The 27,657-nt window shown below is 41.6% G+C and overlaps 1 protein-coding gene and 1 long non-coding RNA gene across 10 annotated transcripts in view; one reads left to right on the top strand and one right to left on the bottom strand.

The window, feature by feature from the left end:
• Nucleotides 1–16,418, top strand: part of Septin6 (septin 6) — a 67,967-nt gene extending 51,549 nt beyond the window's left edge. For 2 of the 9 annotated variants that reach the window (XM_013150157.3, XM_013150158.3), the window contains exons 9-11: nucleotides 2,857–2,989; nucleotides 5,815–6,005; nucleotides 12,401–12,797. In XM_013150157.3, coding sequence (XP_013005611.1) covers nucleotides 2,857–2,989; nucleotides 5,815–6,005; nucleotides 12,401–12,488 — 412 coding nt within the window. In that variant the 3' untranslated portion in view covers nucleotides 12,489–12,797. Of the gene's footprint in view, nucleotides 1–2,856; nucleotides 2,990–5,814; nucleotides 6,006–8,224; nucleotides 8,270–12,129; nucleotides 12,798–13,279; nucleotides 15,138–15,332 lie in introns of those variants that run through there. The other 7 variants (XM_063246329.1, XM_013150161.3, XM_013150162.3 and 4 more) reach the window with 7 other exon arrangements.
• Nucleotides 680–5,819, bottom strand: LOC134475488 (uncharacterized). Its single transcript, XR_010046637.1, has 2 exons — nucleotides 4,631–5,819; nucleotides 680–1,203 (listed from the first exon to the last, which is right to left on the bottom strand). It is a non-coding gene; the product is annotated as an uncharacterized LOC134475488 (long non-coding RNA).
• Nucleotides 16,419–27,657: the final 11,239 nt, after the last annotated feature.

Genomic DNA, 27,657 nt, shown 5'->3' with positions numbered 1-27,657 from the left:
CCCTTCTGTCAGCCTCACACACCTGCCGGGAGCACTGTGTGGGTGGGTAGCGAGGGTGGGGAGGAGACCTAGAGAAGCAGCATGGTGGATCTCTCCCCACACATGCCAGTTCGAATCAGCTGTGCTGGAGGGGAGGGCCGGGAGGGGACTCAGTTCCACAGAGTGGCAGTTAATAACTGTCCTGTGCCCCATTTCCTTCATCAGGCTCCTGCTGCACAGACAGGTTTCTTCTAGTCTGTTCTTTACCCTTGACCCCATTCTCAAAACCAGATAGGAGGGCTGAAGAGTGACTCAGTGGTACAGTACTTCCCTAGCCTATGTGAGGCCCTGGGTTCCTCCCCAAGCACTGCAGGAACAACAAACAGGCAAATAAATAAAAAAAAAAAAAAAAACAAGAAAAAGCCAGGTAGCAGCCACTTTGGGACCAAGTAGGTAGGAGTTACTTTCCCCATGTTGATGCATACAGTCTCCTCATTCACTGTCCCTAGTGTCTGCAATTCAAGTGCAAGTTTTGTTCTTGCCACAGGATAGGAATCTCATTGACGTATTTCTCAAATCAGAGTCTAAGATGCTTTTGGAGAAGGGAAAATTTTTTTCTTGGTACCAGAGATTGAACTTATGACCTTGTGCTTGCCAGGCAGGCTCTTGTGCCATTGATCTAAACCCGTAGCCCAGAAAATGTTTTTAGAATCAGTTTATTTAAGCAGATGGGGGCGACAGATCAAGTTGAAGTGTGTCTGATCTCTATGTGCTTATGTAGCCCTACATTTCGTGGCTTGGTCTCCTTTCAGGAAATGTCAGGTATCAGTAAGCAAGTGAAGAGGATGTTTGTGGACACAGAGGGATTTCACATGGTCTTGAGGTCCCACACTACCTGATCAAAGTGGAAAGCTGGCCTGGAGCAAAGCACAGTCCATCCTTCAGGGCTGTTGCTTCAGCCAGGCAGCCTCATGTCACTGCAAGGACCACCTGGGCTGGAGGAAGGCATGCAATCTACTGGTGGGAGCTCCCTTACTTAGCTGATCCTCTCCTTGCCTCTGGCAGCTTTTCATGCTTCTGTGGAGGAGGAGGTTAGCCTCTAACTGGTCGATCAGTCCTGTCCCATTGTCCTTTGCTCCATCCTGTATACCTGTGTTCCTGACTCTTATCCTCTTCGCTCTTCTTCCAAGAACCCTTTACAGTGCATTGTCAGGAAGCCAGGCCCTGAGCAGAAAGAGAAAGAGTTGTTCTATGTTTACCAGCCTCCTTTCTCCTCTCATTTACTTCTTCAGCCCAGTACGGCTGCCTTCTGCCCCCAGCTCTCCATGGAAGTGCCTCTCCAAGAGCTCTCCATGGAAGTGCTTCTCTCTCTTTGGGCCAATCTCATTGCAACTTTTGAGTCCCATCCTCTTTGATCTTAATGTACTGCACGTCATACTAATCCCCATTGCTTCCTCCTTGCACTGCTATCTGGCTTTGATTTTTCTAGTACTGGCCTGGCTGGCTTTATCCTTCTCTCTCTTCCTCTCATTGATTCTTCTCAGCCTTGTTTGCAGTTCATTTTCTTCAAGTTCTTTAAATGTTCTTAGGGTCTCTGCTCCTCTCCCTCTATTCTCTTTGCAGTTTGTTCTTTCTCCTTTCATAGCCCTAATTATCACCTGAAAGTAGGTAGCTCGCAAGCTAAAATCTTACTTGCGAGCTGTGAACTCATTGATCCATCTATATACTAGCCATTTCCACTCAGACATCCCATAGAGGCCCCACCTTAAACTTGAGCTGTTCACAGTCAGATTCATCTTCTTCCCCCTTAAGTGTTCTCCTCCTCCAGGGTTTTCCATTGTACCTGACAGTACCACCATCTACTTGGTTGTCCAAGCCAAAAGCCAGGATCGTCTTTGCCTCCTCCCCAGTCCTGCTTCTGCAGCTCCCTCTACTCCCTGTCATCCCTTCATGTGGGGATCCCTCAGTTTTGTACCTGAGTCATTGCAAAGTATCTTTTTCCCCAAACAGCCAGGGCACTGTTTCTCACTTTCTGATTGGATCCAGTCAGTCCTGCTTAAACCATGCAATGGGTCCATGCTCATCTCCTTCATAGGGCATCTAGAGCCTTGCCTTCCCCTGACAAACTCTGGGACCTCCCTCCCACTCCTCTTCAGCTTAGTGCTCTCCGGCCTGTGAGGCTATGCGGACTCCCCAGGAATGCCATTTTGTCTCCACGTGCACGTTCACACAAGCCACCCTTCCTGCAGTTCTGTTCCTCCTCTTCCTCACCAGGCTAACTCTTGTTTTTTGAAATGTAAGTTCAGGACAGGGGCAGGGGGCTCAGCCCAGGAAGCTCCCACCAGACTGTGAGTTCAAGGGCAGGCGGGGAAGCTGTTGGCTATAAGTGCTGAGTGACTAGAATAGCATCAGTACTGTGTCTGTCACGGGGTGGAGACTCAGAACATGTTGGTTGGAGTGGTGAGCTCATGCAGGCGGTTTCAGAGTCAGGGCCCGGTGACATAGCACAGTGGAAGCCCATATAAAGAAACAGGAGACACAGCTTCTGGTCCCAGTGCTGCCTCTAATTAACTATATGATCTTAAATGAGTCGCTTGACCTCTATGGGCCTCAGGTTTCTCATGTGTAAAGTGAGGGTATAGATCCAGATTTTTAAGTCTCACCAGTTCACCAGGGTTACCTCATACCCCCCCAAATAGCCCTGTGATCCTGCTCTCATGTGCCAAAGTGATTGCCCACCACTTTGGCATTCTGTTTTCGCCATCTCTGTCTGAAGTGGGGAAAGGAGGATGGTGGAACTCAAGGGTGGGTACCTGGCCAGTTTTCATTGAGGAGGAGTCTGTGAGGGTAAAGGAATTAACCTGACTGTGTTTGCAGTTTACAGGAGACATATGAGGCCAAGAGGAATGAGTTCCTAGGGGAGCTCCAGAAAAAAGAAGAGGAGATGAGACAGATGTTTGTCCAGAGAGTCAAAGAGAAGGAAGCAGAGCTTAAAGAGGCAGAGAAAGAGGTAAATATGAACTTTGTATTAATTTTCTAGAGACTCTCCATCAGATCCAATAGCCAGTTGCTGTGTGTGGCTAAATTGTGAGATTTTAAAGTATTTAAAATTGACAAATAATAATTGTATGTATTTATGGAGTACCACACGATGTTTGCATATATGTTAACACTGCAGAATGATTAAATGAAGCTAGTTAACAAATCTGTCACTTCATGTGCTTAACATGTTTGTGGTAGAAACATTTAAAGTCTATTTTAGCAATTTCAAATATAATAAAATAAATTTATTATTTGTAGAAAGGGAGTTGAATCCAGGGCCAAATGTTTAAATGATTCTGTAACACGGAGCTATATCCCCAGCCCTCTTTTGTTTTTAATTTGAGACTGGATTACACTAAGTCACCAAGTTGCCCAGGCTGGGTTTCAATTTAAGATTCTCCTACACCAGGTGCCCCCCAGAGTTCTGGGATTATAGGCATGCATCACCACTGCCAGCTAATATACAATAAAGTTCCTCACTCTTATTAGGTACATTTCACTGCTCACTCCTCATGTAGCAAGTGGCTGCTGTATTGAACAGCACAAATACAGAACATTTCCAGTAACACAGAAAGTTCTGTAAGTCAACACCGCTAGAGTCAGGCCCTTGCAGGCAGTTGCAGGATGGTTTAGTTTCCCTACCCTAGAAATCTGGAATTCTGTAGAGGTTATTGATGACTTTCTAGGCTGACCTGTCCCATTCCATCTTCTGTGATGGCCATGAGGAAAGCTAGTTCAGGGCAATCCTGGGTCGTTTGCTGAAACCTAAAACAGCAGCAGTTGGGGCATTTGCCATTTACCTGGATGTGCAGTTCCATTTCAGAGTTAAGGAAACATCGTCTGTGCAGCTCTAGTGAAGTTTCAAAATGAGGTTTGATGGGTCTGATTAAATACATGCAGTTAGTCCTCTACCCATGACCTTGCTCCCAAGGTTTCAGATCAATTGGCATAAAGTATAATTTTGGTCATGCCAGCTGCTGTTTTATCTCTCGAGCCTCAAAATATTCAACCACAAAGAAAGGAAGCACTTAATTACTTCCCAAGTCTCCTCCACCTTTAATCTGCTGTGACTTTTGATGGTTATCACCAAGGCCTGTGACAAGATTATTGACTTTATTTCCGTTTCACTTTTAAGGAGAAAACCATCAGCCAGCACCTTTAGGAGGAGAGGCCATGGGGGTCTTAAAGATAAGTGAGCAAAGTTGCAGGGAAGCAAAGAAATCTAAAAGCTACTGATGGGCAGCCCAAGTGATACCCCAACCGCACATGACTCATAAAAGCTGGTTTGGACGACAAGCCTGTGGTTCCCCCTACCTTACTAAATGACAGTCCCAGATATCCGTAGGAATCAGAGAATTGACCTCCTTTTTGTGCACTGTGTTACAGAATCCTAAATTCTCTCTTGTATCCTCAGAAAAGGTAAAACTATGCATGGTCTGCTCTTTCTGGTCAGGGGAGTTTACACATTCTAGTTAGTGACCATCTATGCCTCTTGCTCTCTGATACATCACAGTGAGTGCCAGAACACACTTGCTGTGCTTTAGGTCTCTGGATTTTTCAGGACAAGTTAGGCCTTCCCTTTGGCTAAAGTTGAGGTTTCCACACTTACTCCATTTCCCTTGACCAGCTTTGCTATTACTGTAGTTTTCTCTGTGATCCATTATGAGTCTTCCTGATCGCAGGGAATAAGAATGGGCAGGAAACTGCAGGAAGCTGAAGCATGAGGATCACAAGTTCAAGCTCAGCCTGAGCAATTTAGCAACTTAGTGAGACCTTATTTCAAAATGGGAAAGAAAGGAAGGAAGGAAGGAAAGATAAAAGGGAGGAAGGAGGAAATGGAAGCAAGCTGGTATGTGTAAAGGCTCTATGAATTCCCACTACTATACATACACACACAACACACACAAAGATAGGAAAAATAGGCAAGAACTGCTTCCATGTTGGAAATGCCATTATATAATCCTGTAAAGACCAGTTTGACCTTGGACAAATGCCTTAATTTCTCATGTCTTATGTTTCCTCATAAAAATGAACATCATGGCCAAGTACTGTGGTACACACTTACAATTTCAGTACTTGGGAGTTTGAGGCAGAGGATCACAAGTTCAAGGCCACCCTGAGCAACTTAATAAGATCTTATTTCAAAATAAGAAAATAAAAAGTACTGGGGATATAGCTCAGTGGTAGAATATTTGCCTAGCATGTGTGAAACCCCGTGTTCAATCCATGCCAGCAAAAAAAAAAAAAAGATTGAAAATGAAAAAGGACATAATAGCAGAACCTATTGTTAAGACTGTTATAACAATTAAATGAATTAATACATATGAGGTGCTGGTAAAAATAAGTGTTGGGCTGTAGCTCAGTAGTAGACTGCTTGTCTAGCATGCACAAAGCCCTGGGCTCCATTCTAGCACTGCAAAAAAAAGTAATTACAAAAATTTTTAAGTCAGTGTTTGTCCTGTCATAAGCACTTGGTAAATGTTTCAATATTATAAGCAATATTATTATTTACCATGTAAAAAAAACCATGGGGATTTGTTTAAAAAGTATTTGACTAGATAGAACATATTGTTCCTTTACTACTTCAGGTGCAAACATTTTGAGATAGTGATAGGCAGAAGTGCCCATAGCACGGTGCCCTTTGGCACTGTCATGGTATTCCCTAGCAGAAATGTGTCCTGAGGTCCTGGGGTCCTGCAGGGTTGCAACCCTGCCATTTCTCCAACCCTGGGCTGGGTCAGACTGGGGGCTGTTTAGGGAGAACTCTGCAGTGTTTTTTGGCTTTCCTGTCAGCTGCATGAGAAGTTTGACTGTCTAAAGAAACTGCACCAGGATGAGAAGAAGAAGCTGGAGGACAAGAAGAAATCTCTGGATGATGAAGTGAATGCTTTCAAACAGAGAAAGACGGCGGCTGAGCTCCTCCAGTCTCAGGGTTCCCAGGCTGGAGGCTCACAGACTCTGAAAAGAGACAAAGAGAAGAAAAAGTAAGTAATGGGCTGCTATGGAGTGATGGGCTTCTTGCTCCTCCTGCTGCTCATCCCCCTGGGGCAGGACCTGGAGGCTGAGGGCACTGAGGGCTGATGGCCAGGTGTAAGCTGTGGGCTGTTAGACTAGTTTGAGGACCTGTATCTAGTCTCGGTGTCCCCACAGGACCTTTGGATTCCTTGAGTTAGGGTTGTTGAGAGTGGAGGAGATACTTGGTCTGCAAGGCCCAGCCCCTCTGTCTGGCTTACTTAGGAAAGTTCTACAAACATCAAGGGGTGGTAGCGGGAATGGGAGAGGACATGAAGGAGGAAATGAGGGGTGCAGAGGCATAAGAAAGAGAGGGACAAATGGAAGGACAGAGAGAAGGTAGTAGAAGAGAAAGACTGTCCTTTCACAGAAGCCCCTGGAGCTGGAGCTGGCCCTGATGTGGCATACAGGCTTGCCTGCCTGTCCTGTGTCACCTCTCCCAGCACTCGCTGTACCTCAGTTGTCACTAGGTGCAGCCAACAGAATTTAGCTGCTACCACTGAAGGCTGCAGCCTGGCCCTGACCTCCCACCTCTTTACTGTCTGTCCCTGCTGGCTGCTTAATTGTGCCCAGCCTGGGGAACTGAGGACTTAACTGCGGAGCCTTCACATGCCAGTGTCTTCCCAGTACCCCATCCTTAAGCCAGAGGAATGATTTGAAAACCGATCTATCTCCCCAGGTATTTGGTCAGGCAAGACAGCATAAGATCCTGGTTACCACCGGCTTTGTAGCCTGGCTTCCACCCCCATTTCTGCTCACTGAAATTACCCATTCCTCATCCCAGAAACAGAGAGGAGAAAAGCACTTCTGTCCAGACCTGCACAACACCAAGAAAATGTCCAGGGGCTTCCTGGAACCCTGTAGTTGTTTGCACACTATGACTCACAAAACTCCCAGATGGAAGATTTAGCAGTGTCCTTACTGAAGGGTTCTTTGGATCCAAAAGTTGTCTGTGGGCTTTGCCTTCTGTTTTTAGCCACTTGTTTGTGGACAGCTTTTGGATACTTGCCAGAAGGAAGAAACACCTTCCTTTCATCGATGCCTGGCTTATCACTTACAAGTAACACAGTGCTTTTGTACACTATAAAATATTTTACATTTGAAAGCACTCAGTTTTGCAATCCAGTTATTCACATTTGACTAACAAATGTGTAATGCGAACATTTTCACTAACTGCTCCAGAAATTTTTATTACGGAATCTTAACACTAAATGTCAACTTCACTGATTAACTCTTTTGATATTATCTGATGGATAAAATTCAACTAGCAAATGAAAGTCTCTTTGAATACATCATGTATTAGTTTATCTGTCTCAGTGTATGACCCATACCAGCAGGAATAGGTTCCTATTTTTAAGATCAGAAAAATGTAAATTTGATTTTTTTTGGTGGTGCTGTGGATCAGAAAAATCTAAATTTATCTTCCAGCCCTATTCTGCTGTTGTTATAGTCCATTTGTTAACTCAATCCCTGGGGCAATTTCACAGCCTGCTTGCAGGAGTTAGATTATATAGTTGTTTAGACAACACTAACACTAAGGTATAAACATTCCCTCTTTGAGATGTTCAGTGAAAGCTCCTCTCAGACCAAACTTTCCCCTTGTTGCTTCAAATCGATTGACTTCTCCTCACTGACTCCAGCCAGAGGACCCTGTATAGGGTTACATCATTCTCCATTCTCCAGAAATATTTGGGATCAGTGATAGTGCCCAGTTCTGAGATAGGTAAAATCCTTGCTGAAATGTAGCATCTCACATTATTAGCCATAAGTACCTAACAAAATAGCCTGGCCTGTTCCATACTTCCAGATGCACAAGTGACTCCAGGTCTGGGGTCCATGTGTATTCCCTGAAGAATCAGTGAACTTCTGGAAGAACCATGGTTAAACCTGTGCCACTCTGCACCCATAGTGACAGTGGTGGGCTTTCAGTGTAGAAATGGTGGGGAGAGCAGTTCTTGAGAGATGGTGGTTGGATCTAATAGTGACATACTCAGAATGTCCTTTGGCTGGCCTTACTAGATTAAGAAAGTATACAGTGTTTCAGGGGTTCCTACCAGTCCCTCTTCCCTCCTCCCCTTCCTGCTACTGCTAATCTCTCTTGACCTCTAACTCTTCATCGTTTGTGTCAATTCATAATATTTTATTTCTCCTCATGCTTACTCCATCTTCATCAGCTCTTACTGTTTTACAGTTAACTCTGCTGTTTGCTGCATGCTGCATGAGACCCAGGGTCCTGGTAAGCTTTATTAACTCTAAATAGAACTGGCAATGGCTTTTAGAATTTATCTCCCCAAACCTTGTGTGCCCTATGCACAAATCTAATCATAAAAGAAATGGCTTCCCTGGGGTAGCTGGTTTCCTCTCATGACTTCTGGTATGAAGAAATAGCCTGGTGTGGTTTCAAGTGTTCATGGTGATTGCATGCCTGCATGCCTGCCTGCCTGCCTGATCAAAGGGAGAATTTGCAGACTTCTGTTGCTAGAACAGCTAGGTATCAAATGTGAATCCTGTGATCAATATTTCAGGTTTCAATTTGGGCAGTCTTACCCCCTAAGGAACAATAATCATTACTTTCAAAATTAATTAACTGTAGTGACTCAGAAACCATCCTGCACTTACAAGCCTGCTCCTGTAGTATCTCAGACAGCCCTGATCCTCAAGTTTGGGAGTGGGTAGAGCCAATGGAAACTTGCATCTCTCTTTCCCTCTGGTAGCTGTTTCTTATCAGAGGGGTTCAGGTTTTCCTGTTTCCTTTGGCTGTGTGCCTCCCAAAACCATAATCAAAGTGGAAGAAAATAAAGAGATTTCAGGTATAAAGTCTTCCACTTAGTTCTGCAAGTGCCAGCTTCATGCAGACCTGCTAAGGAGATAAGCAGATAGCCTTTGGTAAGAAGTATTGCAGAGAGCCAGACGCTGTGTCTGTAGAAGTAAATAAAGCACTTACTGGCATCACACAGCTTGTAAGGAGACTGAAAGCAGTGATTATAGGGAGTTACAGGGAGAAAACGGCGATTAGGTATCTTTTATCTACTCTGCTAGATTCAGGTAGTAGACAAGGAATATACATGATTTAAATTTAACATAATTGGGCTTATTTATTATTTTTAAACTTTACCATGGCAACTTTCAAATATAAAAAATAGTACAATGCATCCCCATGTACCAACAACCCTGCCACCAAATAGCTGTCAATGCATATCCAGTCCAGCTGGGCATAGTGACACACACCTGTTATTTGAGCACTCTGAAAGGCTGAGGCAGGAGGACTGCAAGTTTGAGCGTAGCCTGGGCAGTTAGTGACTTACCTGTCTCAAAAAATATTACAAATGGCTAGGGATGTAGTTCAGTGCCCAGTACCACAAACAAAACAAAACAAAAAAATATATGGCCAACCTGTTCCATCAATTTCTCCCAACCTGCTGGAATATGCTAGTGTATGTCGTCTGTGAATATGCTTGTGTATATCTTTTTGAGATGACTTTTAAAAAATAACCACCTGCTATTGTCATACCTACAAAATTAACAATAATTTGTTAATATAAAATGTCTAGTCAGTGTTTGAAATGCCCCAGTTGTCTCATAAATACCTTTTTACATTTGGTCTGTTTGGGTTGGAGAATCTGAACTGTCGAGAAGACTTCTCCCCACTCACCCAAGCAGTTTATGCACTGAGAGCTTTCTGTTAGTCACCAAACTAATTGCTGCAGCTGTTGCACTGGGGACATTGGACAGCTGGCAAAACATCCTACTTTCAAGCAGATCCCAAAGAGGAATCCATAGAGGCTTCTGAAACAGAAGGCCCATGAAACTGGGCCAAAAGAAAACATCCTAAAAGAATAATGTGATGATTTACTATCTGGCTCACAGGCAAGTCTCAGAGCCCCTGCTAGCTGACTGGAATTAAACAGCAGCTTTCCATTTAGGAATACTATAAATTCCCAGAGAATCCTTGCACTGCTGAAGTCCCAGTGCCTAGCAAAGCATATGACACACAGTAGGAGTGTACTTCTTACAGGTTTTCATTGTTGCCCCAGTTTTATCGAGGGAAGCAGGAATGATGTATCCTGGTGAATTAGGCTTCAGTTAAATTAGGTTTTGTGCATGGCTTGACATGAATTCATTCGGGTTTCTCTGAGTACATCATTGTTAGTGGCCAGTCCTAAAACAAATTCTAGAAAAACTGTAATTAAAGGCACACTTTACAAGTAAGAGGCAATTGGTAGACCACTGAACAATCAACCCCAACCCAAGTAGACTGAGTTTTCCTGGCAAACTTCCTCCTAGTGGGCTACAAAAGCATTTCTAAAAGAAAAAATCAGGGGAGGCATTGGTTTCCCAGGACCTGAGAACAACAGAGGCAGTTATCTTCTCCCCAGAGCCCTCATCTGAGGAGTGGGTCACAAGGACCACCTCTGATGCAGGCAGTGAAGCTTACTGTTCCCCTCCAGCTTTGAGGATCCTCCATGAAGCACTGTTTGCAGTTGTTTGTAATTGTAAGAGAAATTCCTCTGTGCCATCCATTCAGTGGTAGATACTATGTTGCAGTGGTGGTTAATGGTCTTTGGGGTACACAGTGTATGGACAGTATACACATCAGAACACCACTGCCTTCCCACAGAGCCCAGAATGTTAGGCCATTGCTGTGTTTTTTAGGTTAATCTTCCCCTAGGAAGTAGATACAGAAAAAATGAAGAGGCAAGCATTCATATAACATTTATTGATTTCTTTTCAAAATGTTCTTCTATATAACATCTCATCTTTACCACAGTTCTGAGAGGTAGAAAAGGAGGGGAGGGGGCTGGGGATTTAGCTCAGCGGCATAAGTGCCTGCCTTGCAAATACACAGTTGTGAGTCCAATCCTCAGTACCAAAAATTTTAAAAAAGGAGGGAAGGATTTAAGGACTTACTAAGGATCACACAGTGAGCTAGTGGCAGAACTACAACCAGAACATAGAAGTTCTTGTTTGTGGTATAAACTGCATTCACCTGATGGGTGCATGTGTGTGTCTATCCCTAAACTCTGTGTGTGTGTGTGTGTGTGTGTGTGTGTGTGTAGGAGTGTAGGTAGGTGTGTATGTGTTGAGGGGTAGGTGTATTCACTTACAGGAAATGCATCACATTTTCATTTATGTACATACTTTCCAGTAACTACAACCCTCCAAATGTTTAGTAGCTTTTATTTAATGGGATAAATATATTCTCCAAGTAATAAATGGGCTTAGCTCCATGGCCAAGGAATTCTTAGAACACTAGTATGATGGTGAGAGACTTAGTTAAATAATTAAACTACAGTCACCCTAGTTGTAACACTTTCTTGGTGACCACAGGCAAGTCAGTTGATTTCTCTGTTCCTGTGTCTTCATAGAAATACTACTTGCCTTATTTATAACATAGAGATGGAGTTTAAATAGGAGGTCAAAGAGCTATGTGGACACAAACCAATAATAGGTTTCTATAATTCAGCTGTTCAGGTGACTGGGTCTGGATGCATCTACTAGACACTTGACAAACAGCTCTTGCCTCAGAATACCAGTTAGCTGCCTTGGCCTTCTCCAGAGGATGCCCGAGTTGAAACTAGCCTCTTCTGCTTTCCTTGTGGGACAAGGAAGTACAGTGGCTAAGAGCGTGGTATTCTATGCTGTGGTCCAAGGCTGCTGGAGATTCGCTGAAAGTCTTCCTGCCACAGATATCTGGGGTTTGGGGAATATTAGTCAGAACCTAGTGATTAAGAAGACATTTTAAAAATTATTTTTGTGGTCATTGGTCACATTTTGCAATTTAATTCCCTTATTTACCATTTAGGAATGGGGGGGTGAATGAGAGAGAAAACATGTTCCCAGGAGCCAATTCAGTAAAATCTTTTTTTTTTTTTTAATTGGTACCGGGGATCAAACTCATGACTGTGCGCTTGCAAGGCAGGCGCTTATGCCGCTGAGCTAAATCCCCAGCCCCAATTCAGTAAAATCTTAAGACCATCTAACATAGCTATATTCTAATTTATCCATCAGTCACTATGACCTAAATAGTTTTCTAAAAAAATTTTTTAGAATATTAATCGGCCCATTTATTAACCCAACTTCTCTTTTCATTTTCAGTTTGGGCTTCCTGTAGATGCGCCCTTTCCTGTGCAACAGAGCTGGGCCTCCCTTTCCCTAATTCCCCCTTAACATGTCTAGAGGGGCACATCAGCCCTGCCCTCTACTCTTTTCTGGCAAAAAATTCATGGAAGCCTGAGAGTCAGAGGATGGTGTCTGGCCTCTGGTCAAGAGGCCAGCAGTCACATGGCTAGAGATACAGCCCACATCTGGGTCTCTCTCCTAGCACCTCAAGCTATCTACACCTTTCCCCATCCCCATCTCTTACCAGACGGAAGCATGTCACTGCTACTTCTCACCATCAGCTTCCTGGTTCCTGGAGGTATTTGCATCCATCGTGGCTGGATAAGCACCCGTGAACATGGCTGTCTCCTTAGTTGCCTGCCTCCCAGACGCTGGTCCTCCCTGACCTCTAGGCTCATCCTAGGAGCCATAGCCTCTTCTCAGAGGGCTCTGAAAGGATGCTTTTTCCTTCAGCCCTTTCCAGTTTTAATTCACTCAGTAATCATACTTAAGCTGTGTTAAAAGTTGGTAACAAGTTTATTTATACAAGCTTTTACTATAAAACATAATTGCTGAAGCAAATATCATAAATTTCCCCCCTCTCTATCTCTGGGTAGCCCACAGATGCAAAAGGGAGAATAAAGCTGAATACTGTTACCAGCCTAGAGTCTTGAGTGATAAACTTACAGAATTCTGAGGGGTTTCAACATCTTCTTAGCCATTTTCCAGAGGCTCCTCGCCATACTAATGAGGTGGGACCAAACTGACTGGTCAAAGAATCCAGTGCTTGGGATTTGCAGGAATGAGACTTCTGGTCTATTGAGTGACTGTGATAATGATTTTAATCTGTATTTTGCATGTGTCCCCAATAAGAGGTGTGACTGTCAACTGGAGGGAGGAAGAGATGTTAGGCCTTGAAAGGTCTTTAATCTTTTCTGTAGTCTAGGGATTTGATATTTTAAAAATATCCCAGCCCTAAGTTCCATAATGGGTCCCCTCTGGTAGTGGCTTTGGGAGCCCCTTTGAAGTAGAAAGCCCTCTGTTGTGCACAATGGCCTTTGGCATTTGGCCAGCAACAGAGTGAGCGCCGGAGGCGACCTGGCAATGATCTGTGGCTAATAGCGGTCTCTCTGCCCTTCCTTTGCAGTAATCCATGGCTGTGTACTGAATAGTATCCCCTGCTACAGCTGGACTGGACTTCACTTAGCCTTTTAAGCGAAGGTTCCTATTCTAACTTGACAGCTTTTCTTTGGGGTGTCAGGCAGCTGGGTCCTCCACCCCTGCTGTGTACTTCAAGCCCCACTTCTTTTTGAGTTGTGCGACTTGCTTCTGCCTCCCAGTCCCACTGGCACCGACCATGACCTTCATTTTTCTTTTTGAGGTTGTTTTGTGATTACTTCCTTTTAAAACACAAAGAGGCCATGCCAAATTCCCAGGCCTTTTTGAAGTGTTGGGAAAGGGGAAAGCATTACTTTCTTCAATCATGGATAATACTAGGAAGCAAAAAGTATAAAAAGTGAAAAGCAAACAAATGCACACACATTCTCTTTTCTCATCAGCAAAGCACAAATACAGTTCTGATACTGGTATGTCTTGATTGGTGCTTCGCTGCTTGGTTACTGGCCAAAGCATAAGACAGTGTCTTGGGAAAATCCAAGTCAACATGGAGCATTTGAGGAGATCCTACGCTTGCAGGTAAAAACAAACCACCAGTACCACCAAGTCCCTCCAAAACCAAAACAAATCTAAAAACCCTTCAGATACTCAGCCAGTGGCTCAGAAAGTTAGGACTATTAGGACTGTTGGAAAAGCCTCCTTGTTTGCTGTTTTGATGTATCTAAATCTACCTTCCCTGATTACCAACCAATAATCACCAGACCCCTAGATAACTACTTTCATTACAAACAGGAGGCCCCTTATTTGTATTTGTTTACAGATTACTTGTGGCTTGATGATCTCAAAATACTTCAAAAGTATTAGAGCCACATGGCTTATGAAAGGCCTTCAGATTTTATAGTAAAGAATTTTCTATAAGAGGGAAAAATTTTGCTCAGTAGGACAGAGTCTGCTTACTCTGTAAGAGGAAACAGGTCCACATAAGTGAAGGGACTTGTCCAAAGCCACGCTAAATTCCACATTGCTAGATACCAAATCCATTTCCTCAGTGGAATCCATCTACTTGTATATATGCCTAGAAGCAAGATCTTTTGATGAAACCAGACAGTGAGTTGCTGGGTGTGGTGACACATATCACGGCTATAATCCCAGCCCTTGTGAGACTGAGGCAGTAGGACTACCAAACAAACAGCAACAACAACCAAAAAAATTAAATAGTATTAGAGGATCCTTGAGGATTTTTCCCCATAGGAAAAAAAAAATCCAAGGATGGGGCAGATAGAGTTAGGCAGGGAAGGCTCCAGACCCGCTCTTTAATTTAACGAAGTAGTACAGTTGAGAGGAGTCTCCAGGGCGCCTTCCTGTCAGTCTGGAGAGGGCCCAGGCTAATGTGCATTTAATAGATGCCCTGGGTGATCCTTGTAGCCAGGGGAAGTTTGGTAAACAAAAATCTAGGATATAAGGCCTTTAAATGTCAATCAGGCCTATTAAAATAATCAAAGTGCTTATTTCACTGTCTAGCTTTTCTCACTGAAGACCAAAAGGATTTTTTTCCTTCTTCACTGAAAAGACTTTTTAATTAGTACAGTTGTTACCATTTTAAAAAATACCCTAAGTTCTCTGTTTACTTTTGGTGAAACAAAACCAGTCATTAGAAATGGTCTGTGTTTTTATTTTCCCTGGTTGGAATGGTTTTACACACATACGCACGCACACGCACACACACACACACACACACACACACACACACACCTTCATCTCTCCCAACCCAAGAAGTTTGCTTTCTCCAGCTGCCGTTCGGATCACTTTGTTTGTTTGTTTTAATCATTTGGCATTTACATATGGCTGTTGATATGTGCTTGTTTTTATTAAAACAAGAAGCTTTTAAATTGGTGTGTGGTGTTCTTCAACTCTCCTCAGCAGATTTTCTGTTGGTGATGGCCCGTCAATGACCCCATTTCTAACCTGTCTTCTGAAGTTATAATCTCTGCTACCTCATACTGCCCACTCCCCTCCCTGTCTTTGAATGTCTTTTTCCTTTGGCTAATTTCATGTTCTCTTTCTCTTTCTCTCGCCCTCTCCAGCTTTTTTTAATCTTATCTTCAGCAACTGCACTAAGTCTAAAGAAGAAGACTGCCATTATAGAAGAGCTAGGGTTCCATATTGTCTCAAACCAGAAACCAACCAGTTCCCACTCCCCTCAAACTGCACACACACACACACACACACACACACACCACACTCAACAAATGTACGTGTCCCTGTGTCCAGGCAAGAAGCTCTTTTCTGACTTACATGGTATTTTAAAATGAAGTGTCTTGTCCCAAACTAACAAGGCAGGAAAAGAATCATCAGAGCTGGAAAATGGACCAAATGTAACCTCAGAGAGACAACTACAGGACCACTCACCCAAGTATAAGTGACTGGGGCAGGAGACCTCAGCTGTGGGTGTGGAAGTGCTGTTCACAAGATTTTGTTTGAGTTTTATGCTTTTTTTTTTTGTCTTTTTCCTTTTTATCGGTACCGGGGATCGAACTCACGACTGCCTGCTTGCAAGGCAGGCGCTTATGCCGCTGAGCTAAATCTCCAGCCCCGCTTTTTTTCTTTAAAGAACAATTCTCTGGTTCAGTGTGTTGACTGTCTTTGGCCACTGTTAAACATTTCTGAATATGGAAGAGAAAGCTAAGTGGTCCTTGCATCTTCAGCATTCCCAGACCTTCAGCATTCCCAGGAGAAAAGACTATCTCTGGCAAGGGGGAAAATGGATCCACTCTTAACATTCAGGTGGAGAAGGGCGCCTAGAGCAAAATTACCCATTCAGACTTTGAAGGCCACTTTAGGTTTCTGTTCAACCTGGTAACTGGGGGGAGAGTTTTGATATGGATAAATCTGCCTTGACTTTAGCAGTTTAACTTGCATCAAAATACCATGTGAGATAGATCTCTACCACCGTCACCACCTTGCTGCTGTCCCAGTGTCTCTAGAGAGCCTCTTTGCATGTTTTCCAGAATCTGTTTGTTTCCCCTTTCTTCTCTGTTCTCTTTCCTCAAAGATGTGATCTTCCCGGGATTTTCATTTTCCATGAAAAACATCCCACAACCAGCACTGTTTAGCTTGAAACCTTTCTAATGTCCGTGTCAATTTTCAATAAAATTAAAAGAAATACTAAATGGCTCTGTGGTCTGATGATAAATCATTACATGAAACGGCTCCCTACGGCTTGGCTTTGTTTTACCAGGAGTGTGTGGTTGCCTCCCATGTGGGTGATTGAGGGGGCTCAGGGAAACCATCAAACCAGGAAATCTTTCAAGGTGAGTGGCTTTGTGCCTTTCTTTTCTCAGTCTGGGCCTGAAGTTCCCACTGGGGCAGGGCAGGTATGAGTGGAAAGTCCTCTAACTTTTACTTTATCAGAATGGGTTTAATCAGTTGAGCTAATTATCATAACAGACTTGAGGAAGTGTAGTAGTAGATCATACAAAAGATTCAGGCGAGTTTTAATTCTGGCTGGAAAAAATGAAAACTGCCACTCTATGTCTTCCCTTGTTTAATACTGTACTGTGAACATCTCCCAGATTCATGGAAAAGACTTTATGACTCGAAAAACATTCTATAGCTACCAAACAGTAGTGTTGTGTCCTTGAGTCCACCAGAAAGGGAAGTCTCCCACCCCCCCCCCAAGCATTAAAGCGGGCAAGAGGAAGAATGGTCAGTTTTAAGAACTCTTGATTGTGGCAGAGGTGGAGTTTCCTTCCCTTGGCTTCATTTCCCTAACAGTCTGATGCTGAAGGCTGGAGGAGTGGTTCGCCTCCTCTGCCTCTGTGCGGAAGCCTGCAAGCCTCTGCGGGTACCAGAGGAAACGACATTGGCCTGCCTCTATGCAGCTCGCACACTAGGGGGCAGCCGATTGAGGCTGAGTGCAGGGGAAAAACAGACGTGACCCAGGCTGACTTGCTCCTGAAGCACTAACGAACAATTTGTGTTAACAGTGGCTCCTTTGCAAAGCCATTATTAAGACAACCTGAGCTAATGTAAGTAAGGATAAGGCCTGGGCGTGGAAGAAATAGGCTCTCTTATGAAGGATGGAATTTTCCCTGAGAAAATAAGATCCTCGAGGCCAGTGTTTCTCTACTTCAGCGCTGAGGACATTTGGACCAAATGTGTGGGGTTGTCTTACATCAAGTATGTAGTAGCATTCCTGGCCTACTCACTAGATGTCAGTAGCATGCTCCCATCCTACACAGGAGTGACAACCAAAAATGTTTTCAGAATACCTAGATGTCCCCTGGAGGGCAAAGTCGGCCCATGTTGAGAACTATTACTTGAATCCAGGGGTCAGCAGACTTTTCTGTAAAGGACCAACTGGTAATATTTTCAGCTTTGTAGGTCTTACAATCTCAGCAACCATTCAACTTGTCCCTGGTGTGAAAACAGCCATAGACAATACATGAAAGGGTATGGCTGTGCACCTATAAAACTTGATTTTAGACACTGAAATTTAAATTTCATATATTTTTCATATATCTTAAATTAATCTTTAGATTTTTTCAACCATTAAAAAGTGTGAAAAACAGTCCTGCATAGCAGAAGAGATCTACTGAATGATATCCTTTATAGAATTTTTTCATAATAGTACAGGACTTAGTTAGTGTAGGATCTTGCATTGTGTCCTGTTTTTTAAAAGTTTCTTTTAATTTGGAACAGACTTGGTCATTTACAACATTGATCTTTTAGAAGACCTATTTAAAAAAATGAATGTTCTCATTTTGGGTCAAGGTATTGCTCAATTTCTCCACCATACAATTACCAGCTTCCTTGCTACTAATAATCTTCAGGGAGAAGTTGTAAATCCATGTAAATATCTTAGTCCACAAAAATTTCCCCTGACCAAGTAGAATTCATACTAGGGATGCAGGGAAGGCTCAACATATTCAAATCAATACATGTAATACACCATATTAACAAAACTAAAGACAAAAATTACATGATCATCTCAATAGATGCAGAAAAAGCATTTGACAAAGTCCAATGCCTATTCATGAAAAAATAAAAACCCTAAAGAAAATTGGAATAGATGGTCATAACTGCAATCTGATAAAAGCCATCTATGACAAAGCAATAGCTAATGTCATACCAAATTATCAAAAACTGAAAACTTTCACTCTAAAATTAGGAACAATCCTTCTAGGAGAACATGATGGATAGATAACAGCAGCTACGGAGGCTTTCTGAGACAGCCAGCATAGAATCCAGGAATGCTGCGGTTTGGGGAGTCCTAAGCAAGGGGAGATATACGCTGCCTACCCAGGAATGAACTAAGCTGAAAGAAACCAACTGGAAATACAATCCTGGTGCTATAACTGGAACAGATAAAATCTCAGCATAGAAGCTGGAACCCACGCCTCTGAAAACCACGATTTGAATTTCCTGCTGCTGCTGCTGCATCTGAAGCAGCACAGCAGGGAGAAAGACCCATGAAAGCTCTGAGAGCGGGAATCAGCGAACGGAGTTGAGAGTGGGACTGGCAGGGAGCCGTGCATTGACCTGCAGTAAGTGAGAGGAATGGGGACCTTCCATAGACTAGGAGGCTCTAACAGAGGACATTCTGGGACCGGGAAGACTAGGCAGAACAGGATGCTGCAGTGACTTTAGTCGCATATTCCCCTTTCAAGCGGGATTGGTGGGGAGTACTTGGCCTAGGTGATGCCCTGACCAAGATCCAGTAGGCTAGCCAAACCAGGTCCCAGGACCTGGTGGTGCACTCTAGCAGTGAAGCCATCAGTAGGTTGACCTGGAGGGGTGGGCCCAGCAGAGGCTGCCCAGGTCTGTCTCTCCCTGGTACACTGCAGTGGGCGGGAACACCTAGCCGGTATATTCCAACAAAATATAACCGACAAAGAAAGAAAATGGGCCTCCTATATATGCTTGTATGGAAGAACAAAAAGTATGGGAAGAGGGAACAACAAGAAAGGGTCCTCAATCCCCAATCCTGAGAACACTGATCCAGGAAAGGTAAATGCAATGGAGAATGAGGACAGAAAACATGCAATATCAGACACGGCACCAATAGACATAAAGCGATATCTCTGGAGCCTCATAGATGAGTTCAAAAGTGAAGTATTTAATGAAGTAAGGCAAGATATAAGTAGAATAGTTAGAGAAATGCTAAGCACCACCCAAGAAAAACAGATGATAGAATGGAAGAACAGAAAAAAAGGGGAGAATTATTTGATGGAGAAAAGAGAGAAAACATAGAACACGTGAAGCAGGTTCAAAGAGATTACCAGGAAACTAAAAACTCTATTGAAAGCTGGCATAACAGCTTGAAAGAAACTAAGGACAGATTAGCTGAACAGGAGGACAGATTTGTAAAGTGGAAGCATGAAATGAAAAACCTCTTAAAAATAACAAGGAAATAAACAGCAATCATACAAAGGCTAGAAGATGATAAGAGGATCTATAACTTAAGAACATAGAAGAAATAGGGACACAAACAAATGGACTCCAAAAGCTATTCACAGAAATAATCCAAGAGAATTTCCCTAATTTAGCAAAAGGTAAAGATACTCAGATGTATGAGGCATACAGGACCCTAGCCACCTACAACCCAAACAGAGCTACACCCAGGCATATAATAATCAAAATTCCAGAAATCCAATATAAGAACAGAATATTAAAAGCCGTCAGAGACAAGAAACAGATCACTTACAAGGGAAAACCCATCAGAACTACAGCAGACTTCTCGGCACAAACCATCAAATCACAAAGAGCGTGGGGGGAAATAATTCAAGCTTGAAAGATAACAACCTCCAGCCAAGACTGATATATCCTGCACAACTGTCCCTAGAAATTGATGGAAATACAAGGTGCTTCCAGGATAAAGAGGAACTATGGGAATCTGCAACCACCAATTCAACTCTACAGAGAATCTGCAGGATATTCTAAAAAAGAAAAATACCAAGATTCCAGAAACAGTGGCAGAGAGGCCACAATGAATGGAGCATAAAGCAAAATGAAGAAGACAAACAGACAACTAATGACAGAAAAAGAGTTCAATAGAAACGAGGCAGAGAAGATTGGATGGTAGGAACAGCTATTTTGGAGAAAACAAGACATCATAATAGCTAGTGTTGATTTAATATCATGTTGCTTTGAAGTCCTATCAAGCTTTTGCTCTTCTGTCTCCATTGGTCTTAACATGTTGTATCTTATTGGATTTTATTATATGTGATAATATAAACAAAAACTTTTATAGACAAGGAGATTATACAGAAACCATTGTTTATTTTTTGTTAGTTGATTCTAAATACCCTGTAATCCTGCCATTCTCTTGAATGGTTTTACACTGTCTTGATATGTTTGATGCTACAGTACACGAAGTTATACTCAAAGATTTCAAGGAAAGAGACACTATGGTAACTACTTTTATGTCAGGATATCTTGTGGTAAAACACTATTTTGCTTAAATGGTTATGTTTTGACCTGCGCTGTTTTGTTGTTATGCCCTCTTTTATCTCACTCTCCTCTTTTATTATTTACTTTTTATTTTTATCTTTTTAATTAAGGGAAAAATAAATTAAAAATAGCAGGATAGGGGCTGGGGATTTAGCTCAGCGGCATAAGTGCCTGCCTTGCAAGCAAGCAGTCATGAGTTCGATCCCTGGTACTGATAAAAAGCAAAAAGACAAAAAAATAGCAGGATATATTATAGTAACCCACTTTGATTTCCTATTAACTTGATTTGAAACCTTGTATTGCTCTCACCATCTTGTTTTGACTTATTTTCCTCTATTCTGTTTTGCTTGATAGTACCAAGTTCGAAAGTATAGGCAACAACTGTGAAGACAATAAGATTCATTATGATGCCCATTCTGGTTGACTATTATCTTCTTTTGAAGTCCTGTAATGTCTCCAATGTTTTGGTTTTATTGGTTTTGTTCTTTACTGTTCTGTTCAATTTTATTATAACCGATGACATAGGCAATTCTTTTTAAGATAGCAAGAGGCATTATGGTAACCATTGTTGATCACCTTGTATTTTGTTTTTACATTATGTATTATGTCCATCCTTTTGATTTGACTGACTCTGGTTTGTTATGTCACATTTGATTTTACTCTCTTCAAAAAAAGTAATAAGAACTGTAGGAGTAATAAAACCCAAAATGTGTAATTTTTATTGTACAAATAGAGGAAAAGAAAGTGCTCTAAAGGTTATAACTGCATGTATATTTAAGTGTATATATTACTGAGTTGTTGGACCATTGAACAGAACTGTTTGCAGTCTCACTGAATGTTCACTTTGTATGCTTTCATTTTGTAACTTGAAGAACTATTTCTAAGATGACAATATGTAATCTATCCACTAGTGGTTTCCTACTGTTTATTTTTTCTGAAATTCTGTATAACTTGTACCCTTTTTCTTTTTTTTCTATTTCTCCTTAAAAATTTAAAAATAAAAATAAAATTAGAAACAAGATTATCACCACTCCTATTCAATATAGTTCTGTAAACATTAGCCAGAGCAATCAGACAAGAGAAAAAATAAAAGGAATAAAGATAGGAAAGGAAAAAGTTAAATTATCACTATTTGCAGATGACATGATATTATATATAGAAGACCCCAAAAACCCCACCAAAAGACTTCTGAATTTAATAACAAAATTTAGTAGCATAGTTGAATACAAAGTCAACACTCAAAAATCAATAGCATTCCTATACACAAATAACAAACTCACTGAGAAAGAAATTAGGGAAACATCCTTCACAATAACATCCAAAAAAATGAAATACCTAGGAGTCAATATAATGAGGTAATTGAACTACCTCTACATTGAAAACTACACTTCTCTGAAAAAGGACATCAAAAAGGATATCAGAACATGGAAAGTTATCCCTTGCTCTTGAGTAGGAAGAACCAACATAGTGAAAATGGCCATATTCCCCAAACCACTATACAGATTTAATGCAATCCCAATCAAAATATAATAAACATACCTCACAGAAATAGAGAAAACATTCCTAAAATTCATTTGGAACCAGAAGAGACCTAGAATAGCAAAAGCAATTCTGGGCAACAAAGGCAAGTCAAGGGGCATCACAATCTCTGATCTGAAATTATACCTCAAAGCTACTGTGATAAAATCAGCATGGTGTTCATAAAAAAAGACCTGAGGATCAATGGAACAGAATAGAAGATGCAGACACAACTCCAGACATACTTATCCACCTTATCTTTGACAAAGGGGCCAAACATGTTCACTGGGAAAAAGATAGCCTCTTTAATAAATGGTTCTGGAAAAACTGGCTTTCTACCTGCTGAAAACTAAAACTAGACCCATGCCTATCATCATCCATTAAACTCAAAATGAATTGAAGATCTAAATATTAAAACAAAAACACTAAGTTTACTGGAAGAGAAAATAGGAAGAAATTTTGAAGATATAGGTATGTAGGCAGAGAAGATATGAACAAAAGCCAAACCACATGAAAAATACAAAGAGAATCAACAAATAGGATCTTGCCATATTAAAAAGTGTTTGCACAACAAAAGAAATCACCAATCACAACAGAGTCAAAATACAACCCACAGTGTGGGAGACAACTCTAGTGACTCCTCTTGAATGCAAAACAATTACTGCACCTCTGATTATTTGGAGACTTATTTCATTATACTGATATATAGAGAGCTGGCTATGGTATTTCCTTCTCTCCTCAATTGGCTTTAACCATTGCAAATAAGGCTAGTTGAGGTGCTGGTATGTAATCTCTAAAGCCAACGGACAGTACTATCTCCTTGCTAGTGTTCTCCTTGTAAAGGATATGAGGATAGTGGGATTTTAGAGCTAATAGCTCCGGGAATGTCAACTGGGTAGGAGTCTCAAAGTAAAAAGGCTAGGACTCTGGAGGGCACATGAGTTTGCATATCAAAAACCAAAGCGACAGCCTCCCAAAACAATTTAGTTGCTACCTTAATTCGATTGTATAGATTGATTCTTCTACACATCTTTATCTCTGCAATTTACAGAGATGCCTTTCTCCCACCTGGCCAGCCAGCTCGTTACTCACATAATTCCCACCATCCTCACTGTCACTCACCCCTGAGCCACTCCACTTCTTCACAAGGTAATAAGTTCTGGGAGAGGCCTAGGATCAGGGACTTTGTCCACACATCCTCACTGGGATTAGACTTAGGACTCCTTGGCTGCCCTTGACTTGGAACATGTCTTGCTGTCTTTACTCTCGCCATGGTTTGCATTGGTGGTAGTAGATTAAAATTAACTTGCTGGGATCCCAATAATGTCTCAACAACTTTTTGATTGTGAGAAAAACTAAAAAGAGGATTACAATACTTGGATTACTACCCTCACTATTTGGGATTATAGTACACAGGGTGGGAAAAAATATAGCCAGATGTCCTTCAGACACAGGACTTATATCTAGAACATATAAAGAATTGAAAAAAATCAGGACCCCGAAATTCAAAGACCCAATTCAAAAATGGACATCTGAGATGGATACATGGTTCTCAGATAAAAAAAACACAAATGGCAAATAAATACATGAAAAAATGTTCGACATCACTGGTCTTTGGATACATGCAAATTAAAACAACACTGAGATTCCATCTTACTCCTGAAATAATGGCTATCATCAAGAAATCAACCAATAGGGGCTGGAGATTTAGCTCAGTGGCCTAAGTGCCTGCCTGGTAAGCACAAGGTTGTGAGTTCAATCCCAGGTTCCACAAAAAAAAAAAAAAATAAATAAATAAATAAAAAGAAATCAACCAATAACAAATACTGGTGGGGATGTGAGAAAAAAGGAACCCTTCTGCCCTGTTGGCTGGTGAGAGTGTAGACTGGTGCAAGCACTGTGGAAATCAGCATGGATATTCCTTTAAAACTAGGTTCCATTCGACCCAACTATTCCCCTTCTGGATGTCTTTCCAGAAGAATTAAAAACATCATACCGCAGAGATATATGTGCACCAATGTTTATAGTAGCAAAATTTATAATTGTGCTGCTTAATCTTGGAGACAACCCAAATGCCCATCAACTGAGGAATGGATAAAAAAAAGATATGGTTTTTTTCATATAAGAGTACTTACTTAGCCATAAATAAGGATAAACTTGAGACTTTTATAGGTGATGGATGCAACTTGAGAGATTACTCGTAAGTGAAATAAAACAGACCCACATGTGTAAACATTGTATTGTCTCACTAGTGTGAAAAACTGAACAAGCAAATAAGATCCAAAATGTACAACAGATACTGTAAATTGGGAAGAAACTATTTAAAAGAAAAGACAGGCCAAGGATTTACCTCAGTGGCATAAATGCCTGTCTGGGAAGTGCTAGGTCATGAGTTTGATCCCAGAACCAAGAAAAAGAAAGAAAGAAAGAAAGAAAGAAAGAGAGAGAGAGAGAGAGAGAGAGAGAGAGAGAGAGAGAGAGAGAAAGAAAAGATAAACTGGGATTTCCAGTTGTGCTGGCTCATGCCTGTAATCCCAGCAGGCTGAGGCAGGAGGATCCTTGCAAGTTTGAGACTAGCCTGGGCTACAAAGTGAGCTCAAGGCCAGCCTGAACTGCATAGCAAGACGGTCTCAAAAAGACAAAAAAAAAAAAAAAAAAAGATAAACTGGGATGGAGGAAAGGGGAAAGAAAAAAAGGGAAAAGAAAAAATGTACACAAAATAGTTAAGATAGTCATACAACTAGTTTCTCTTAGTTCACTGAAAAGAAACATTTGAGCTAATATTATTTGGACAATATTTCTTGCCTGTATCTTGTACTTTGAATAACTACTATGAAGATAATAATATGCAATGCATTAATTATTGTTATCTACTAGCCTGATTTGAAAAACTGTTTCATTTGGGGTTTTTTTCTCTTTAAAATAAAAAAAATCCCTGGATTTAGCATCTATTAATAATTCTTGCAAGAGCCAATCTACAAAATGATGATTTCCATTTGTAGCACTCTTTTGTGTCTACCACTGAATACATTGTATTCTAGTGTAAGCAAAGTCTCTTTCTTCTCTCTCAGTTATTCTTTATTTACTTGGTATCACCATGGATATATGACTTCCTATTTTTTCAATGAGTTTATAATTCATTACTGTCATTAATTATTTTGATGCTCAAATTACCCAGGCTTGGCCAAGGAGAGCTCTAGTTATTGCTTCTAATCCATCAGTAAACATTCCTCGAGGGCACTTGTGTTGCAGCATAGTCTGGTCAAAAACTCTGAGTAGGCCTGGTATGATGGGGAGAGAACCCACAGTCTTCTCACTGAGCTATATCCCTGGATATTTACAAAGTTTTGAGACATGTTCTCACTCAGTTGCCTCTGTTAGGCTCAAAACTTGTAATCATCCTGTCTCAGTCTCCCAGAGTATTGATTGGTATTACAGGTAATGCACCACCTCACTGCTTTTCATTTTGTAATCCAAGTTGAAAAGCCAGGTTGTTTCTACATGGATGGCAACTTTTAAGCCAAGCTGACAGGAAGTAGTTTTTCTCAGATTATTTTCTAGGAAATTACAATGCTGGTTTTGATGAAAGTTAACAACAGCTTAGGCTATATCTTAATCCATTTTTACTACTATAACAAAACACCTGAGACTAAATCACTTATAAAGAGCAAAACTTTATTTCTCACAGTTCTGGGGACTGGGAATTCCAAGCTCAAGGCACCAGCAGGTTTGGTTGTCTGATAATGGATATTCTCCGCTTCCAAAATGATTTCTTGTTGCTGCATCCTTTAGAGGGGAGGAATACTCTGTCCTCACATGGTATAAGGTGGAAAGGAAAGTGACCAAATGCTGCATTAGGCCTGTTTTATCACTCCTGCCTTAATCACCTATTGAAATATCTACTTTTTTTCCCCCTAGTACTGGGGACTGAACTCAGAGTGTTCTGCAAGCTAGGCAAGTGCTTTACCACTAAAGTACATTCCTAGTCCTTTTAAAATTTTACTTTGAGACAAGGTCTTACTAAAGTTCCTAGGCTGGCCTTGAATTTTGCAATCCTCCTGTCTCTGCCTCCCAAAAACTGTAATTAAAGACCCTACCTCTCAATGCCATTATAGTGGCCATTAAATTTCAACATCTGAATTTTGAAAGAGACATAACTATAGCAGGGTGAAGTAAATGAAATTATAAAATAACTAGTCAGTTTAAAAAGTAGGCTCCAAGAAAATATATTTCACTAGGTTGAGAAAATGGGGAAAGCATTCATTCACTTATTCACTCAATTCAACGAATTATCTACAGGGTGACTACAGGAGGCAGGAGATTTCCTCTCACAGAGCTGACATTCTATTTTGGGAAAGTTAAGTGGTTTTTAAAACAAAGTTCAAAATTTGCACATCCTTCGAAAAAACAGAACAAAGCAATGAGAAGTTACTGAAAGAACACTGGGTCGAGTTGGGTGACCTAAAATCTAATCTCATTGCCAAAAACTCTCTACTACCTTCAGCAAGTAACTACTCTTGGCTTTATTGTCCCCACTCATACAATGATGACTTCATTTCTAAGCTTCCTTCCTAGTATGGTATTGACTGGATGGTTCAAAGAATGTCGTTACTTCCATAAATGAGTGCTTACCATGGAGACAGACGTGCAAATATTGATGGTATAGTGTGAAAAGTTTATTCCCCTCTCTTGTCACTCCAATACACTTCTACACATAAGATGTGTCATATCGTTAGAAACAGGTCATTAAAGAGGGCAATTAGTCAAAGCCACTGCATCCAGTAACCCAGCTTGTGGTAGAACATTCAGCTTTATGTAGGACTACTTTTCACTACCAACACTATAACCTACATAGCGATTTGGCTATTTACTACTGCGCAGCTTTTAACCCTTATCTTTGGGCCCCTCTTTTATTTTGTAATATTTTGCACAAATTAAATTGACAAAGTGCAGAAAGATTTGTAGTCATGACCAAAACTGTAAAAATGGGAACGGAATAGAGACGATATGAGGTTGACTACAGCCTGGCGTGATGGCGAATGCCTGTAATTCCAGCGCTGTGGGAGGCTGAGGCAGAAAGATTTCAAAATCGAGCCTAGCCTGGGCAATTTAGCAAGACCTTGTCTCAACATTTTTTAAAAGAGTCGGGCACGTAGCTCAGTGTGGGGGAGTCACCGTCGTTACCTCTTAGGAACCCAGGAAGAGCTGTGGGTGGAGCTCGGCGGTGCAGCGCTTGCTTAGTTTGCGTGAGGCCCGGGTGCTGTCCCCAGTGGCGCAAAGGATAAAGGCAGAAGGAACTTCTGGTAAAACCGTCAGGCTCACCACTGCTACCATCAGTGCATCTTCCAGGCATCTGAGGGAATCTTCTAGGCGCTTAAAGGGATCATGATCCCAAACCTAAAAGAACACTCATAATTTCCTTCCCGGAGTCCCCGCCCT

This window comes from Cavia porcellus, unplaced genomic scaffold (genome assembly GCF_034190915.1).
Source record: "Cavia porcellus strain 051 isolate PalLab524CR breed Dunkin Hartley unplaced genomic scaffold, mCavPor4.1 scaffold_3, whole genome shotgun sequence".
NCBI classification, from domain to species: Eukaryota; Metazoa; Chordata; class Mammalia; order Rodentia; family Caviidae; genus Cavia; species Cavia porcellus.
This window is presented reverse-complemented; position numbering and strand designations above follow the sequence as displayed.